This window comes from Austrofundulus limnaeus, unplaced genomic scaffold, assembly GCF_001266775.1.
Source record: "Austrofundulus limnaeus strain Quisiro unplaced genomic scaffold, Austrofundulus_limnaeus-1.0 Scaffold90, whole genome shotgun sequence".
In the NCBI taxonomy this organism is placed as follows: domain Eukaryota; kingdom Metazoa; phylum Chordata; class Actinopteri; order Cyprinodontiformes; family Rivulidae; genus Austrofundulus; species Austrofundulus limnaeus.
In genome coordinates this window covers 299,703-317,369 of record NW_013952492.1, presented here as the reverse complement: position 1 = coordinate 317,369, position 17,667 = coordinate 299,703, and the positions used below count along the sequence as shown (strand labels likewise).

The 17,667-nt window shown below is 37.0% G+C and overlaps 1 protein-coding gene across 5 annotated transcripts in view; it reads left to right on the top strand.

Moving 5' to 3' along the window:
* Positions 1 to 937: 937 nt before the first annotated feature.
* Positions 938 to 17,667, top strand: part of wnk1a (WNK lysine deficient protein kinase 1a) — a 29,994-nt gene continuing 13,264 nt past the window's right edge. For 4 of the 5 annotated variants that reach the window (XM_014012272.1, XM_014012273.1, XM_014012270.1 and 1 more), the window contains exons 1-9: positions 2,378 to 2,466; positions 3,624 to 4,883; positions 12,436 to 12,608; positions 13,158 to 13,378; positions 14,959 to 15,116; positions 15,970 to 16,058; positions 16,155 to 16,374; positions 16,719 to 16,820; positions 16,947 to 17,319. In XM_014012272.1, coding sequence (XP_013867726.1) covers positions 4,095 to 4,883; positions 12,436 to 12,608; positions 13,158 to 13,378; positions 14,959 to 15,116; positions 15,970 to 16,058; positions 16,155 to 16,374; positions 16,719 to 16,820; positions 16,947 to 17,319 — 2,125 coding nt within the window. In that variant the 5' untranslated portion in view covers positions 2,378 to 2,466; positions 3,624 to 4,094. Of the gene's footprint in view, positions 1,074 to 2,377; positions 2,467 to 3,623; positions 4,884 to 12,435; positions 12,609 to 13,157; positions 13,379 to 14,958; positions 15,117 to 15,969; positions 16,059 to 16,154; positions 16,375 to 16,718; positions 16,821 to 16,946; positions 17,320 to 17,667 lie in introns of those variants that run through there. The other variant, XM_014012269.1, reaches the window with a different exon arrangement.

The window sequence follows — 17,667 nt, the reverse complement described above, 5'->3', positions numbered from 1 at the left end:
TATATATATATATATATATATATATATACACATCTGAGAAATTAGGAAAGTATGATATAAATTGAATATTTCATTTCAAGGTAGTTTTTTTGTGTTTGCACATCTAAATATGACCGTGATGTATGGTACTGATTCCACATTTTTTTCTAAAAAGAACTGCTTTGGTGGAAGATTTACTCCTAATTCTGTAACTTAACAAAAATGTTATTAAACATTTCTGCACTTTTGAAAACTACTCAACTGGCTGGTTCTCAAGTTCACACTCTTCTTGTGTTGAAAATATTATTTCAACTGCTTTATCTTTGCTTTTGAAAATCTCAATGCATGTTGCCTTACAGGAAACATATAACTTATTATTAATGTCCAAAAGTAGTAAATACATTGTAGGAGACAAAAAAAATGTGTGTACAAGGGCTGGAGTGGTTAATGAACAGGTTGCACAGCAATGAAGATAGTAGCTACTTACTCAAAATACAAATACGAAAATAATTAAAATGTCCTTAAACTGTAAAAAGGGTATAATAGTAATTATATATAAATTATATATAAAAGTAATCAATGTTGCCCATAATTCACTCCTAAAAGCAGATCGAATGGACATGTACTTTAGAAAATAACCACCAGGGGGCAGTGCTTACCTTAATGGAAAAAAATCAGAGGTTTTGCATCCCTTTTCTTTAGATCAACAAACTTTTTGTTGATGCTGAATGATTATACCACACTATCAAGGAAATGTATTTCATGTTTTATTCTTTCATGCACAGAGGACATGAACTTGGTGTAAAAAAAAACTTAATTATGTCAACACAAATGTTTCAGCGTTTATATTTGCCATGATTGTGAGGGGTTTTATACCGCGCATGCGCAGTCCGTCCTTCCTCAGTCAATTTTGTAGCAACTTCGTCACTTGGCCTGAAAAGGAACTTTAGAAGAAAAAAAAAATTAAATTCTGCATTCGGTATCAGGAATGTGCTTCCGCCTGATACTTACACGTGTTCAATGTTTATAGGTTCATTTTTAAATAAATGAGGACGACCTAAAGATACATTTAACGACTCTGACTTGATATTAAGGTAAGTAGGTTTCTATCAATGATCAGCCGGCTCCCCAACATTGGCCTGGTTTTTGAGGAGCTACATTGCTAATTTCGCTAGAGCAGACAAAACCATACATTAATCTGACGTAATCATAAATAAATACGTCCTCCAAAATCCTTTCTTGGCTGAGTTATAATTTAATGTCTCGAACATTTGTAAATAAAGCTACTGTAAATGTTAAATTGAATGGTGGCTGCGAGGAGGTGGTTGTATATTTTTAGGCCATTTTTAGGGCAGGCTGTTGTAACATAAAATATCAATATTTAATTTGTCTAAAATACAATAAAGACCTGCAAGATAAGGAWTTTTTTAAGAACAACTACGATTAGGATATCTAAAAATACTTAAATTTTTTAAGTGGTTGTTTCGACGTTTAATCTACATTTTTAGCCGTTCAATGCTTTTTGTTGTGTGGAGTCTCCAAAAATGCAGACAAGTTGTTGGCTTCTTTTAATTAAATTGTAAATGAAACATTTCTGTACCTCACTATAGACATTTCCCCTCTATCAAACTAGAATGGACCACTCTGGAAGCTAGAGGGGGGTCTTATTGTTATATTTGGATTTAAAGAGAGCATCAGAATGAGCTGCTTTGAGACACACCTCAGTAGGGTGAAAAATAAGAATTTGAAATCATTATTATGGTAAATGGACTGAACTTATCGAGTGCTTTATCAAGTTCCTCCAGACCCCAAAGCGCTTTACACTTACAGACATTCACCCATGCACACACACATTTACACACTGATGATGGTAAACTAAATATTTACTTTACTGTCTATATTTAACCTGTTTCTACAATTCAGTTCTTCCTTGCCAGGAAAAAAAACATCAGATATTTCAAAGGGGTTTTGCCTACCCACAATCAACATTTTGGATGTTTTAAATATCATCACTTTTTGACTTTCAACTTCAGATTTCTATCCACCGGTGCATTCWGGATATCTGAAATAGAAATCTTCCCTGTTGAAATTCACATTTAATTTATTTGTTTATATTCAAATAATAGACATATAAATATAAATATGTCTATGTAATAATAGACATTTTATAATGTATACTTATATATATTATTACTGATGTCTGAAACATTTGATATATCCGAAATATTGATTGGGAATTGAACAAATTGTTTTCTATAAAGCAGAAATGCTGATAATTTTTTAAAATATTCTATCTGCATTAAATATCCTGTCCGACTATTTTATGTTATGTTGGCTTGCCATATTTGCAAGCCCCGCCTAGCTAACGTTTCTCTGCTGGGTAGCAGTGGCGCTATTTGTCACCGCCTTTCCAACCGACTTTCACACCGGTTCGATGTATCCGATGCGGGGTTAATCACAACGGGATGGAAGCTGTACTTCGATACGGTAAAGTTGTGAGATATCCGTGTTTATTTATCTTATACAGGAGAGTTGATAACATAACACTGTGTTGACGTTAGCTTTGAGAAATCGTAGGATGAATTCCGAGGCTTAAAACATTTTTTTTAAATACGTGACGCGGAAATTAGTCATCGTTGGCTCTCGTTTCCCTGTTAAAGGATTAGCAAACGCCAGCTAACTAGCTATGTGCTAGCTATGGTGGTTAGCGTGCTAACAAAGAGCCGTTGCACCCCCTCGTTTTGTGATGTTGACTCGGTATTGCCATTTTGAACGGACTGCTGTGAATAAATAAATATATGTATATATGTGTCTAAAGCTTTGCCGTTTTTTTTTTATTATATTAAACAGTTTAGGACGAAATATTGTAATTATTTTTAGATGTCTGCAGCTACAATTTTTCGGGGGTTAGCTTTGACATTATATTTTTTGCTTACGCTGGTCATGGCTGCAACCATGACAGGAAAAAGGTGATTAATATGTAACGACATTGTTATTGCGGGTTTGCACAACCATAACAGAGGTCAGAATGCAAACCTGTTCCTATTTTTGCGGAAATACTGAACGCAGTTTTGCATATGTAGTCTGTGCTTTATGACTCACAAAGCGCATGAAACTGCTCTATATCAACCTTTATAAAACATTATTATTCAATTTTAATGACAGCAGTAAGGTACTTCAATTTGTTGAACCTGGCACATCTGGTTTCCATCTAATGCAAAGCACTCAGTGKTTTATTTGTGAGCCTTAAGGTGGTTATTTTGTTTTTTATAAACACTATCGCAAATGATTGGTGTCTTCGAAGTAGTCACAGATGAGAAATATAACTTATGATTGTTAGTAAAAATGACAGGGACAAAATGACAATTAAATGTATAATCACAGAATAATTTATAGTACTACCATCAAAGAAGTCCAGCTAATATTTACTCAAGAAACCGTTTCTGAAGCTGTAGGTAAACCGTGTTTAACGGCTCTGCTTCTGGTTTAAACATGAATTTATTTACACTGTAAATCCTGTCTGGTAAAACTTGTGCTGGTCACTACAAATTGTGTTGACAATTGACATAATGTTTGCTACATTATACAGAACAATGCCAAGCTCAATGTAAGCTTTTGTTTTCTTTTTTTTTTTTTTATTGCAGGAAACGCGGACTGGAGCTTATTCAGGCTGTTTGCCCATCCTGCCTTCGCCCAGCGTGGGGTGATCGGTGCCAATTGTAGGCAGTGCGTGTTTGTTCCTCACCAGTGATTCCTTATGCTTGAGAGAAGCTGCACCCTGTGTCTTACAGGATGGATGGTGTGAACCTAAAGATACTTGTGTATCAACATCCGTACTCTGTGTTTTGCTGCAGTGTTCAGTCTTTTTCCGTTTATAAGGGAACACCTCCCATCATACGTCCCCAGTTGCTGCGTTTCATATATAAAGACAGTCATTGAACGGTGAAAAAAGGACACCACCAAACAGAAATTCTACGTTTATATTTATTTTTTATTTTTTTCAAAGCACATATTGATGAGGCTTATACAAGCTCATGTGACAAACATGGAAGAATTCTTTTTTTAATTTTTATTTATTTTTTTGTTACTGTACCTTCTTCGTCCRGGTGGTGGGGATGTCGGAAAAGCCAGATGAAAAAATGGTGAAGTTCCTAGCTCCCCCTCCAAAAAGTGGAAATGGCCCCAGTACGGGTTCAGATTCATTGGTGAACGAGAGTCGGTCGGTAGAAGTAAGACGCCGGCATCACACCATGGAGCGTGACCGATGTAATCCCGAGCACCGGTTCTTGCGTCGAAGTGTCATCAGTGATTCCAACGCTACGGCGTTGGCCCTTCCTTTACCCAGCAAAATCCCCATCCTGGTTCCTCAGCGATATGAGCCACAGGAACCTGTCCTTCAGCTTGTAAGGGCTTGTGATACTCACTCAACAAAGGCTGAAGCAAGAAAAGATCAAAACGAAAAGTGCACTGAAAATGGAAGAGAAAAACAAGAAAAAGATCTAGAAATAACTAAGAGAGATGTGCCTTCAGCACAAGAATCTGCTGCTGTGCAGGAAAGCTGTGACGGAGATGTGCTGGTAGCAGCTCACGCTGCTCCGTGTCTAGGAACAGAATTGCCAATTCACTCAGAACCTGTAAGCACCGCTGAGGTAAAGGTGCCTGCTGAGGATGAGGGGGAGGAGGGAGATAAGGATTCTGCCAAGGCACGAGCGGAGGCAGAGCAAAGAGAGGCTGAGAAAAGAGTGCAGGACGATATAGAAGAGGCAGAGACTAAAGCCGTTGGAACATCACCTGATGGACGATTCTTGAAGTTCGATATAGAAATTGGACGTGGCTCTTTCAAGACCGTCTACAAGGGCTTGGACACTGAAACAACAGTGGAGGTGGCRTGGTGTGAGCTGCAGGTATGACATTTCTTCTTATTTAATTGCTGTAAATAAGCATTTGTTGAACACGTTTAGTTTTGTTGTTGCATTAGAATAAACATTGTTCGTGTTGCAGGCCACGGTTTTGATAACAGTGGGTTTCTGATATTATTATACTCATCACTTTTTTAATCAAATAGAGTTCAGACAGCTAATRCAGCAAAACTAAGAATAAGCTGTTGTGTTTTACAGACTGGTAATTTTATCCATCTTGTCTTTTTTTATTCAGAGCCTTTGTGTGAAATGCTTTACAGTCCATAGCTCAGAGCACATTTGTTGAACTGAAAACGAGCATGAATTTTTTATTTTAAACCCGTGATAAAAAGGGGTTTAAGTGTTGCATTCTGTTGCAAATGTGGCATATCCTTTGAGTGGATTAGAAACAAATTTATTTCCTTCACCACTTTTCACTCTCATAAATATGGACATGATTTCCCTTTTGATTGTTTCAGCTTGCACCCACCATAGAAGCATTGCAAAAAAAAAAACCTCCCCTATCCTGTTTATTGTACAATTTTAGTTTCATAACTAACACAAAAGTTACCACTGACAAGGTTTAGTGTTGATTGATAATGAATAGAATAGTTCCACACTAAAATGTTAAGCTAATGAGCTGAAACTAAGGCTCAGTTTTGAGCGAAACCATAACATTTCTGCTGTGGTTTAGCCTTTCGAGTACTTGAGCACCACRCTTGTTTCTGCTGAAACTGAAATGTTTTGCATTCAGGTTTGAGAGAGGAGATTTTTGGGAAATCCCTTGCAGAGATGTGAAACATGTGCACTACAGGCGACTGCATTCAGTTGTTTCTCTGCAATGGTCACAAATTAGTGGAGTGCTGTTTGTGMTACTCACCTCCTTTTTAACATGTAGAAGCAAATCAACCTCATCCTTGTGCCAAACAAATGTTTTTTTCATCCTTTTAGATGCAACTATTTTCATGTTTGAAACCAAACAGCACACTGAAGTGTCAACTGACCCAGCATCAGTGTTGAAAGATACACAAGAATTACTGAATTACTATTTCCTAATTACCTCCTTGTCTGTGCTCCTTCACTAATCATAACACACACCTCTCCCTCTGAGACATTGTATCCTCACACATCACACATGATAGCAACGGTTTGATATCATCATTTCCTTATCTGGCAACCCTGCCAGGCATGAAAACTACGTACAGCAGATTCAACAAGACAAGCTATATTCATGTAAATGTTTATTCTCCACAATAACCATCACAGTAATGTTTCCAGAGATCAACAGGGCCTGTGCAAATTCTTGTCATTAAAATCAGATTTTTTTATTCCTAAACAATTGTCCCTTTTTAAATATGTGAAATATCTAAAATTCTCTAAAAGGCAGTTGAACTCAAAGATGACATTTTCCTTAAGTGTAGCATTAGTTGAGGTATTAAACAAATCACTATGTTAACCCTTCAAAGTACAGCTTTACCAATGTGACCTTTGACCTAATTGGATTCTTGCCTGTCTTGCTTTTTTAAATATGTTTTACTTTTCTTAAAAATAATCATGTAAAACATCTCTGCTGCCTGTCCAGTTTCAGCAACTTCAGAGTTGAAAGTTTGATCTCATTCACCACATGGCAAACTTCTTCACACAGCAGCAGCAGAACCACAGACACACTTGAAGCTGGTTTCAGAACAATGTGAAGATTAGACATGTGCCCCTCCCCCGCTCAGGCCGAATCGTGCGCATGCTCACTGTTCCTGCAGCCGAAGCTGTGTGAATGTAAAACGGGTCACATTCCTCACGGAGGAATCTCCTGTGTGAAGCACAGCAGGCTGACCTGCCAAGTCCTGCTTCGAAGCCGTCAGTCCACCTCCCACCCTTCTACCATTTTCCCCTTTTTATATCCAGATAAATGTAACATAAACAGACACGTATTGATTTTTTTTAACGACTTTGTCTTATAATTGTTTTTAAAAGGTTGTTGTTTTGGTAATTTGAAATATTAGGATATTTAATGATAATGAAGTGGAAACAGATATTGTTCGTATATTGGTGTTGCATTTATGGATGGTATTATTTTTAATTAAATATCTGTTATTTTTTCATCATTGTAGTTACACATTGAAATGTTTTAATTTGGGATTTCCAAAGCCTTCCTTCTTCTTTCTTCTTTAGTGATCTTCAGTGGTAGAAGCACCTTGTTTGAATCGTTTACTTATTTTTTTAAATCCTCAATCTTTTTTCTAAAATGCTAATTGTGTTTGGATATGATGGAAAAAACATAGGCATCCATTTGGAACTAATGCAAATTGAATGTTGTACAGTCACAGGAAAATAAGTTAATATTAATTTAGATTTTCAAAAAAAGAGTTGAAATGTTAATTTTTCTTTATATATTTTAAGTTTCAGGAAAGGAGGAGGGGGTTCAGAGTACTTAGTTTTGCCTCGAGTGTTCTCTTGGGAATTGAGTGTCTGCTTAAGGCAACAGCAGCTCCTGTTCATGTTTGGTAACAAAACAGGTCTTACAGGTTTTCTTTCACAAGATTTTTGAGTTTTGCTTAAGCTTGGCATCATGAAACTAATCCTGTGCAACTACGGTAAAAAGCATCACTTCAGCCAGTCTAATGTATATGTGCATTCAGAGAAAGTTTACTATTTTAATCTTTTTAAACACTTGGATTTGTCTTTGAGGGACATTAGTTTGGATTTTTTTTCCTCATAAGTGTTAAGAGTAATTACTCATCAAATACATTTCAGCTTTCAACATTTTGTGCAAAGCATTTGCCTGAAAACATCACAGCTGCACTGACTCAAGTATGAAAGACCATTTGTTCAAAATCTCTTAAGAATTTCTAGGCGGATCCATTTTTCACTTACTCATGACCCCACTCTTTTGTTTCATGTCTCGGGTTGCAGGCTTGTCTGCGCAAAAAGTAGGTCAGTGCAGAGAAGAAGTTAAGGAAAGAATGAATAMATTTAGAAGCCTCTTCTTTCTTTAATCATCAGTTTTTATCTACGTCATCTTCCAGCCACTGCTTCTTCCTTGTACTGGCTAAAGCTGTATTTAAGATTAGACAAATCCCAGACATCACTCTGAAACTGTAAAAGTTATGTCCAACTGGCCAAAGGCATCYCAATGGGAGTGACATGCTTCACCTAAATACTATAAAATACTGACTTGTCTTGATAATCTTATGTTTAAGCTTTACTTAAAATTTTTAAGGAGAAGCAGACCGCCAATTCCCATATCTTGTTCAAGTAGTTACCTTTAAAGAATGTTGTATTGTTATAGCACAAGATATTTTTCTTCATTAAAACCTGCAGGAGTAATGTCTTAAGAACTTACTTTCTAAATGATCCTGGGGAAGGACTGTGGAGAAGAAATGCRTCGCCTTAGATAATAATTATTGTCAGTTCAATTAGAAATCCTAATGGGTCATGACTAGGGGTGTAAGAAAATATAGATACACTGAAATATCGCGATATTTCATTTCCCGATACTGTATCGATATTCTAAAGCCCTGTATCGATTTTTTTATTAAGGTTTAAAATGTCAATCTTCTTGCCAACTGTTCATTTTTATGTTGTAGTTCAGCCTCTGACCACTAGTTGGCAGCAGTGAGCCAGCCATTTGGCTCCTCTACCTCTTGAGCGCCAGAGAGTAAGGGTAGCATTAGCATTGTAAGTAAACAGTAGCTTTTCTTTTTCATTTTTCAGTAAGAGGTTTTTATTCAATAGAATTTTTGGACAAAAAAAATCGCAATATATCACAATATATTGCCTTGCTTACAGTATCGCAATATATCGGGATATATCGTATCGTGGCCCCTCTGTTATGATGTGTATCGTATCGCCAAATTCTTGCCAATACACAGCTCTAGTCATGACTTCTMTGTTTTGAACAAAACCTTAAAACAGAAGAAAGCAAACACAAATAGAGTATTTGATGTACCATTGTGGCTTGTCAGTACATCAAACGCTCAATTACGTACTGTTTTGATTTCAAATATACGGTATATTTATTTATTTTCAGGTTAGAACTCTTGAAAACAAAAAGAAATCTAGCTAAAATAAATAAATWGATAAATTGAAGATAGACACCAATTAACCAACCTTGGAGCTCAGCCCACAATTTTGCAAGCTGTGAAAACAAAAATAGGCCACAATTTTCACAACATATAGACCCAAAGCTTTCTGTGCCGTTGATATGTTGTAAATATAGTCAACCATTTTTACAGAAAACAGCACTGATTGTAGATCATAACGCTGAACAAATAGGATTATCTTTTCAGCATGGGTTTCATTCCCCTTATGACTAAACCATGTGGAAAATGGTGACCTTTTAAACACTTAATGCCTTAATGACTCAACCAGATTTTGAAAAGGAAACTTGAAAAAGAGCATGTTTGAACATTTATTTGCATTATCAAAATATGGTTCTGGTGACAGCTGCTGTAGTGGGAAGTACCAGAAGCGTAGTTTGCACACAGCTGTGAAAGATTTAATCTTTAAACTTTAAACTGAGATAAAACCGAAGGGTGTGATCTGACCTGTGGGAAACATTAAAGGGCCACAGGTTATTCTCACACATTTTAGTGTAGGACTGCATTCATTCTCTCTCTTTTTATATTTATATAAGTGTCTGTAGCCCTTTTCACAAATAGGTTTTGTTAAAACATTGAATGTTGATTTCACACTTTTTAAACTAAGAGTGATAGAAATATTCTGATTTAACTTGGTTTGGATGAAACTAGAAAAAAATCTCTATCTGAATAACTGGGCAAAGTTTGGTTAAGATCAGCATTCTTTTTATAAATCGTGTCATACTTTATTAACAGAGCAGGATCTTGCTAAATGGTCTTTTGACTGATGTTGTTACCACTATAAAGTGTGAAATGGCCCGTATTGAGTATCTGACATCTGATCTCTGAGTTTTAGTGTCACGAGTCACACAACAGAAATGATTCACATCAGGAGAAACTTCTTTTAGTACAGTTGTTCGTTTGTCACAGCTCTTTGATTTATAGCCATGACCTACGTCAGTGTAGAAAGAACTTCATCAAGCCTCCAGGGTATGGTGTTCACAGGCCTTTTATCCTCCGTCTATTTTAGGGATGATATGTTATTTATGATGGCCTTTACCTCGAAGCAGTACTTGCCACTTTGTAGTTAACAGTAGGTTTCATATGGGAATAAAGTGGTTCCTGCAAATAGTTGTTTAAAATGTTGTTAATGGTCTTCATAATATCACCATTTATTTTTATTATTATTTTAATCAGTTAATATTAATATTTTGTTCTTGTTATTTTTGTTATATTCTCATGTCTATGTAACTTTTATCAGCTTTTGTACAGCAGGGCTGTGCAAGTTCAATTTTTTTTGTCAATTCAAGGTTTGTTTTGTAAATGAATGAAATCTCACCACAGGTGGACCGTGTGAATCATTTCTGAATCTACAGTATTTAAGAAAACTTTAAAAACATGAAAGAAGATAAGGCAGAAAGAAAATAAACAGACTGTGAAGGGAGACTCTGCAGAGCTTCAAATGTAGAGCCACAATTAGATCACTTGCAGATAAACATGAATTTGGACTAAATGTAGTACATAAAGGGTTGAGTTTCAACCAGAGACTGTATGAGGTGGTTTTAGATTTTCAAGATAGAAATCTCATCTTTATTTGCCGGCATAAGTGGACAATTTTTAAATGTTTTTTTAACCTATGCTCAGTTATAWAAACAACATTTAGAAAGGCCATATGTGAATTATTAAAGAACTATGGATGACGGTGACATGTTGTAGCTGATGAGCAGTATTTTATTCAAAGTGCTGAATTTCAGCAAGTCAATTTGCTTAGTGGAGAACTAAGTTTCTGCTGCACAACTCATGTCTGCACTGTCAAACCTATAACTCCCTTCAACACATTGAATTTATGTTGTGACTGTCAGCAGGAGAGATGGCTAACTATACAGCCCAGTAAATTAGTGCATGACAAAAGGAGCAAACATAAATCTGTCAGATTTATATATTTATGTTTCTGTCAGACAACGACTGAAACATGTCACTTTTTCTTTCTAATAAAATGATTAAATAATAATAGCTGTCAAAATACACAATTTTTGTGATTGTTTTTCACACATTTAACAAAATTTCTACAATCAATAAATTGTTTAAGTAGAATTTAGACGTGTTTTCTCACTTTAAATATTCTCTTACAAGAAATGTAGCTTTTTACTATTTCGGCCTTGGTAGGAGATAACATTTGTTTATAGACAGCTGTCAAAGTGTCGGTATGCTTTCAGTGGCCAGCTTGACTGAATGTGCACCTGTGGATGTTTTACATTCTTATTTTGACATGGTAAGCAGAAGAGAAAGGGAATAAAAGGCCCACTAGTTCTAAAATAAAAGGTCACTTTGTACAGTTGCCCAATAGTCACTCACTTTATCTGTTTTTTTTTAATTTATTTGAAGACTTCATGTTGCCCCTAAACTATTTTATATTATTTTATCTCAATTTGTCTGCTCTGTTTGTTTTTTTACTTGAAATCTCTGAACAACACTTTAGTTTAAACCAATCTAAGTTTAATATGACCAGTTTTTCATTTGCAACACTGAAAAGTTTGTCTGCCTTTAGCCAGGTCAAAATTTATTTCTCGACTCAAAAGTGGGCTGAAATTCCTGGAAATTCTGGCTGGTGGCCAGCACACTGGGAGTTCTGGGGGAGGTCTTTGGCTGTAGGGTTTCCAAGTGCAGCGAGTTTACAGCTGTGTAGTCATGCATGATCCAAATGTGGGTCATGCAAGGATACGCTCAGGAAACTTGAGATGGGTGGTTCCACGTGTTCCACATTTTTTTGTTAAGCCGCAGTCCCTACTGAAATGAATAAGGCTATCTTATCTATGCATTCGACAAGTAGGTTTGCTTTTGTGTGAATCATTCAAAACTAATCTTTTTGTCAACTGTGTTCAGAAGTGGAGATGTGTCTTTATCTTCAGTTTTGTATATCAGTAGTAATTTTATTGCTGTGATTATATCTAAATTAAAACAATCATTRAACAGATGCCTGTTTTCTGCATACAAATGATTGTTCTAAGACCATAATGTGAAATAAATCACATTAAAACAATTCTACACTGAATAAATGCATTTCATTGAGTCATGTGACTAGTAACTAACTGTTGCTACTGTATTATAATGAAAATGATGAATAACAGTTGTTGCATGAAGGGGCTGATTTGTTATTCATTCCTTTGCAATTCCCTGCCAACCGTTTGGTTTTCTGAATTTGTTTTTATATGAAATTAAGGCCAAAGCCAGACACATTCTTTTGGTTTACAGAAAAAAAAACCAACGACATTCCTGCGACCTATGTGTGTGATTTTTGTGTGAGAAGAAACAATATTTTATCTTCTATTTTTTCTAGTTATGCTGTATTGACAAATATACTGTGCTCAGTCATCAACATTTGTAACCAGAATTATTACTCTGTTCTTTTTATGAAAAGCTAATAAAGTGATGACCCTTAGGCTTATGTAATTTTAAAATGTTTCCTTTTTTGCTCCCTTTAGGATCGTAAGCTGTCGAAGGCAGAGCGACAGCGCTTCAAAGAGGAAGCGGGGATGTTAAAGGGGCTACAGCATCCCAACATTGTTCGCTTTTATGACTCCTGGGAGGGACCCTCCAAGGGAAGGAAGTGCATTGTATTGGTCACAGAACTCATGACTTCTGGTACACTTAAAACGTGAGTCTCAACTTTCATAGATTATCTGATGTTTGAATTAGGGTTGGGCATAATCGTATCGTGTGCAATTAATCGTCAGAAAAACTTTAATCGATTATTTTTTTGGCACTTGACAATTAATACGATCAAAGCCACCAGGCAGACTGACTGGAGATTTCTCCGGTCAGTCCGCTCGATGCTCCTCTACGCTTCAAATATGACGAACATAAAAAAAGAAGTTCTGTAATTTATTTATACATCAACACAATTTAAAATTTTATGTATAGCCTGATATCTGTAATTTTGACAGAATTTGGGACAGATTTTTATGCAGAGCAAATCTTTCTCACTAAATTGGTCATGTGACTAGGACATAAAGGTGTCCAGGGACTCCAGGGGATTAATTGTCAAATTAATCGTTATCGGCTAAATACCACAATTAATCATGATTAATTTTTTTGCCAATATTGCCCAACCCTAGTTTGAATACACAACTCGGTCCAGAGAAAACTGCTTTTACTATCACAGCTTGATCCTGGGTATGTGAAAATCTGATCTGTTCCTTTGCAGATACCTGAAGCGGTTCAAGGTGATGAAAATCAAAGTGCTTCGTAGCTGGTGTAGACAGATCCTCAAGGGACTCCAATTCCTTCATACTCGGACTCCCCCAATCATCCACAGAGACCTCAAATGTGACAACATTTTCATCACAGGACCAACAGGATCTGTCAAGATTGGAGACCTGGGACTGGCCACACTCAAGCGCGCATCTTTTGCCAAAAGTGTTATAGGTATGTCTCCAAAGTCAATTCAGCCTTCTGATCCCAGTGGGACATTACCGTTTTTAAAGTTGTGAATGTTATGTCTTCATGAAAAATGTTTTTTCTGATATTGTTGATGAAAACAGACCACAGCTTTTCAGCTGTCTCTCAAACCACAGCTCAAATGGAGGCTAAATACTGTGGTGATCTAAGGCAAATAACCACAAGCCTTTTCCTCTTTGCCAACTGACTTTATTTGTCAATTTTGGTACATGTACAGAGCATTTCTGTTCTATGTTTCTCCAAAAAGAAAGGCCTTTTTTCCCAGGCATCTACTGACTGTAAGTAGCGCCTAATGTTTCTCCTTATATTAATTAAAATATTTTGTTATTGCAATAGTTGTCATGCCTTTTTTTTGGGCAATAGATATGACTTTTGTTCATGTCTTAGACTGGTCTTCGTTCTGTGGTTTGGAAATATGTGGTCTGTTTGCCAGTGATGATTAAAATGTTTAACATCTCTTTGTATGGGCTTTCTTCAACAGGTTTTTTTTCCTAGTGTTTTGTCTCTTGCTGTCTTAAAGTATTGCAGGACTACAGAGTCTTTTTGTTCCGTCTTTCTGTCCTGGGAGCTCTCTCCACTTTGTCTCTGTCAGCATTTTATTTTAGTTTTTTATTTCTTTCTTTTTATCTTTTTGTTTTCTGTTCACATTCTTGAGTATGTTTTTAAAATGTAGGCTCTAGCCTCAGCTGTGCCCCATTCTGCTGTTTGGAATGAATAGGGTACTGCTGGTCATTGAGTAAGTATCTTTTGAGGGTCTGGTAAGTCTGACAGTGTGCTGTAAATATCAAACATCAATATCAAAAACTATTGCAATCAAATAACAAAATGAGTTTTTCTGTGTAGGACCTGAGATTGAATCTAAAACAGTTGTTTCAAACGGGCTGATGTGCAGGAAACACTGTTCAGCTCTGTAACTAGCTAATGGATCTGCTTCTGTCAGGCTTGAACTCAACACGTTTCTCCTGCAGGTCCGGAGGAGGCGGTAGGTCAAACTACAAAAGGTAGGTGGTACCTAAAGGGTAATGTTAGATCTGTAAAGGTCTTGACAAAAGTCACTTCCATGGCTAGTTGTATTTTTCTTACAGAGCGAATTGGCATTGATTTAAACCAATTTAATCCAATTCCAGCTTGTTAATAAGTGGCTCAAGTTTGAGTTGTTGTAAATATTATGTATTTTGGCCAAAATGTGTGTTCTGAAAATTGGTCACCACAGTCACACTTATATTCCAACACGTCAAGGTCTTACACAGACAAACACGTCCTTTTCTCTCTGCGATTTAACTGAGTCCACCTTCCCCCTTCTTTTTTTTGTCTCTTTTTTTATTTTTATTTTTTTGCTTTCCTTTCCCCACTTTTTTTTTCCTCTATCCTCCAACTTTCATCTCACAGGTTCTACTCCAGGAGGTGTCAGCAGGCTGGTCACTCTTCTCGTCCCCTTCTTCCTCAACCCCCCCATGGGTTAGAGGAGCAGAGGGGCACTGGGTTGTGAGAAGCCCACTCAATCAGTAAGGGAGTTCGAGAGTTCTGAATAGTTGTTTTGATTTAAGGTACCCCTGAGTTCATGGCGCCAGAGATGTATGAAGAGAAGTACGACGAGTCAGTGGATGTTTATGCCTTTGGAATGTGCATGCTGGAGATGGCCACCTCAGAGTACCCTTACTCAGAGTGCCAGAATGCTGCACAGATCTACCGCAGAGTAACAAGCGTAAGTCTTCTCCTTGACCCTCCACGTCACGCCTCAGCCATGCCTTCACCTCCTCCTATGTACCAAGAAGGCTATTGTCTCTGGAGTCATTTTTCATTCCTGTTGACACTCTTTAGTTTGTCTTCCATTCTGTCCTCATTCCACTGCTGCCTTTTTATAGAAAAAGCCATATTTGAAACAAAAATCCCCCTTCAGTTCATTGTTTTTTTTTTTTCCTCTTTTCCTCTAAATCACAGTGTGTTATCTTACCATATAGACCTTAACCCTGATGGATTAAAAGCAGGTTCAGCAAGCACAGTCATGCTGGTTTCCCAACAGTTATGTAATCCTGTCTGAAAGGAAATACCTGTTGAGAAAATGCATAGTTATAGTCTTATTCATGCAAGTGACATACTTTTGAAATACTTTGTCATTCATGATTCATGTTTCTAGAGTTGTCTACTGTAGTCTTCATCACTTTCCTCAGTCATCTGTTTGAGCTCTCTTTTTTTGTTTCACATCAGTGACTTTTGGTAATTTCAAATATTCTCATTTTATTTGTGTTTTGAGCGGTGCTGAGTCATTAGGTCTTATCTTTAGAAATCTGAGCATATGCAGATGGAAATATCTTGAGTTGCAGAAAAATCAGTCTTTTGTAAAAATTATTTATTTTAGACAATATTTACTTGGATGGAATCTGTAATTAACACCAGGTAAACAAGATTCGTCCTCTTTTTGTCACAGACCAAAAGGGAAAAAAAGGATGTTGACAGTTGAGTTTATTTTAAAAAACAAAAGTTTAAGGCATTCTCCAGACAAGGAAAATATCAGTTTTGGAAGGTAGTTATCATTTAGGGTTCTGTGTTTTCTTTAGGGGGTGAAGCCAGGCAGCTTTGACAAGGTGGCCATTCCTGAAGTGAAGGAGATCATCGAGGGATGTATACGACAGAACAAGAATGAGAGGTCTCAAACTTTAAAACATCACATTTATAACTTCAAAGTTTTTGTTTCTTCAAGAAAGTCATTTGTTCAATACAACTTTTTTTTAAATTCTTTTAGATACTCCATCAAAGACCTTCTGAATCATGCATTCTTCCAGGAAGATACAGGTGTACGAGTGGAGCTGGCAGAAGAGGATGATGGAGAGATGGAGGCAATAAAGTTATGGCTGAGAATTGAGGATATAAAGAAACTTAAGGGGAAGTACAAAGACAACGAAGCCATTGAGTTTTCTTTTGACCTCAACAAAGATGTCCCAGAGGATGTGGCTCAGGAAATGGTGAATTGAACTGACTTATTACTGTGAATAGCTCCTTTCAAGGCAGGACTGATGTGCTTTTCTTGCACATTGGTTTCTTGTAAATAAGTAGCAAGGCAGAATGACAGGGTTGAAGTCAATGTGACAGTTGATTCACTGCTGAGCTGTCAGTGGAGGCAATCACAGGGCTGAAACATTTTGTGTGTCAAAGAAACAAACAAAAATAGCTCTGACTTAAGAATGTTTTTGTTCTTTTTGCACTGATACATTAGAACCACTGTGCTAAAAGGGCTATTGATTGAACATGAGTTTATTACCCTCTTTATTTAATCACTGATGACTTTGTGTTTGTCTTTCCTCTACAGGTTGAGTCTGGTTATGTTTGTGAAGGTGACCTCAAGATCATTGCGAAAGCCATTAAGGATAGAGTGTCTCTAATCAGGCGCAAGAGGGCCCAGCGACAGCAGGTAGGTTCATGTTCATCACAAGGGTTTTAGGTTCTGTGTTCTTTAAGCTTGTTTCATTCAGTGTTTATGTTCTTTGTCAGCTGGTGGTTTTTGATGTTTTTTTTTCTTCACTGATTTTTGTTGAAGGTCAGAGAAGATCAAGAAAAGAGAAAGCTTGAAGAGGAGCTTCAGAATCAGTCATCAACACAGCAACCAGGCCAGCAGTCCTGTGTGGAGATGCCTCAGTCACAGCCGGTGCCACCGTCGGCTTCGTATGTTTCCCCACAACAGAACCAGCACAGCTCACAGATGAGTGCCCAGCCAGCATCTCAGCAGAGCCTTCAGAACTCTAATTACAGCGCTGCTCAATCCACCCAAATGACTGGCGTGTCGCAGGGGGTGTCTTACGTACCCCAGTCAGCAGGGCAAGTCCAAATCCCAGTTCAGGGTCAGAGTGTGAGTGGTGTCCAGCCAGAGTCTGAGGAACCTGAGGCTGACCAACAGCTGCACACAGGAGGAGGTAAATATTTAAGAGTCTTACTGTTAGGGGTGCACCGATAAATTGGACAGTGTTTTTTTTCCCGATTTATTGGCGCTAATTTCCTTAATTTTGGGAGATCAGCCGATCCTTAGATAAAATCGGTGGAAAGGATTGGTCAAAAAGATCGGCCTGAAAATCAGCTGCTGTCCTCTTTTGCTTTGCTGTGAGCACTAATTAATGTCCAGTTAAGACAAGTTTGTTTTGTTTCAAGGGTATTATTCAATATATTTCAATAAAATAACATTTGAACATTAAAGTTGTATTGTGACCTCACAACACCTAACAGTGTCAGCTATATAAAAAAATCGATATTGGCCAAAATTGGAA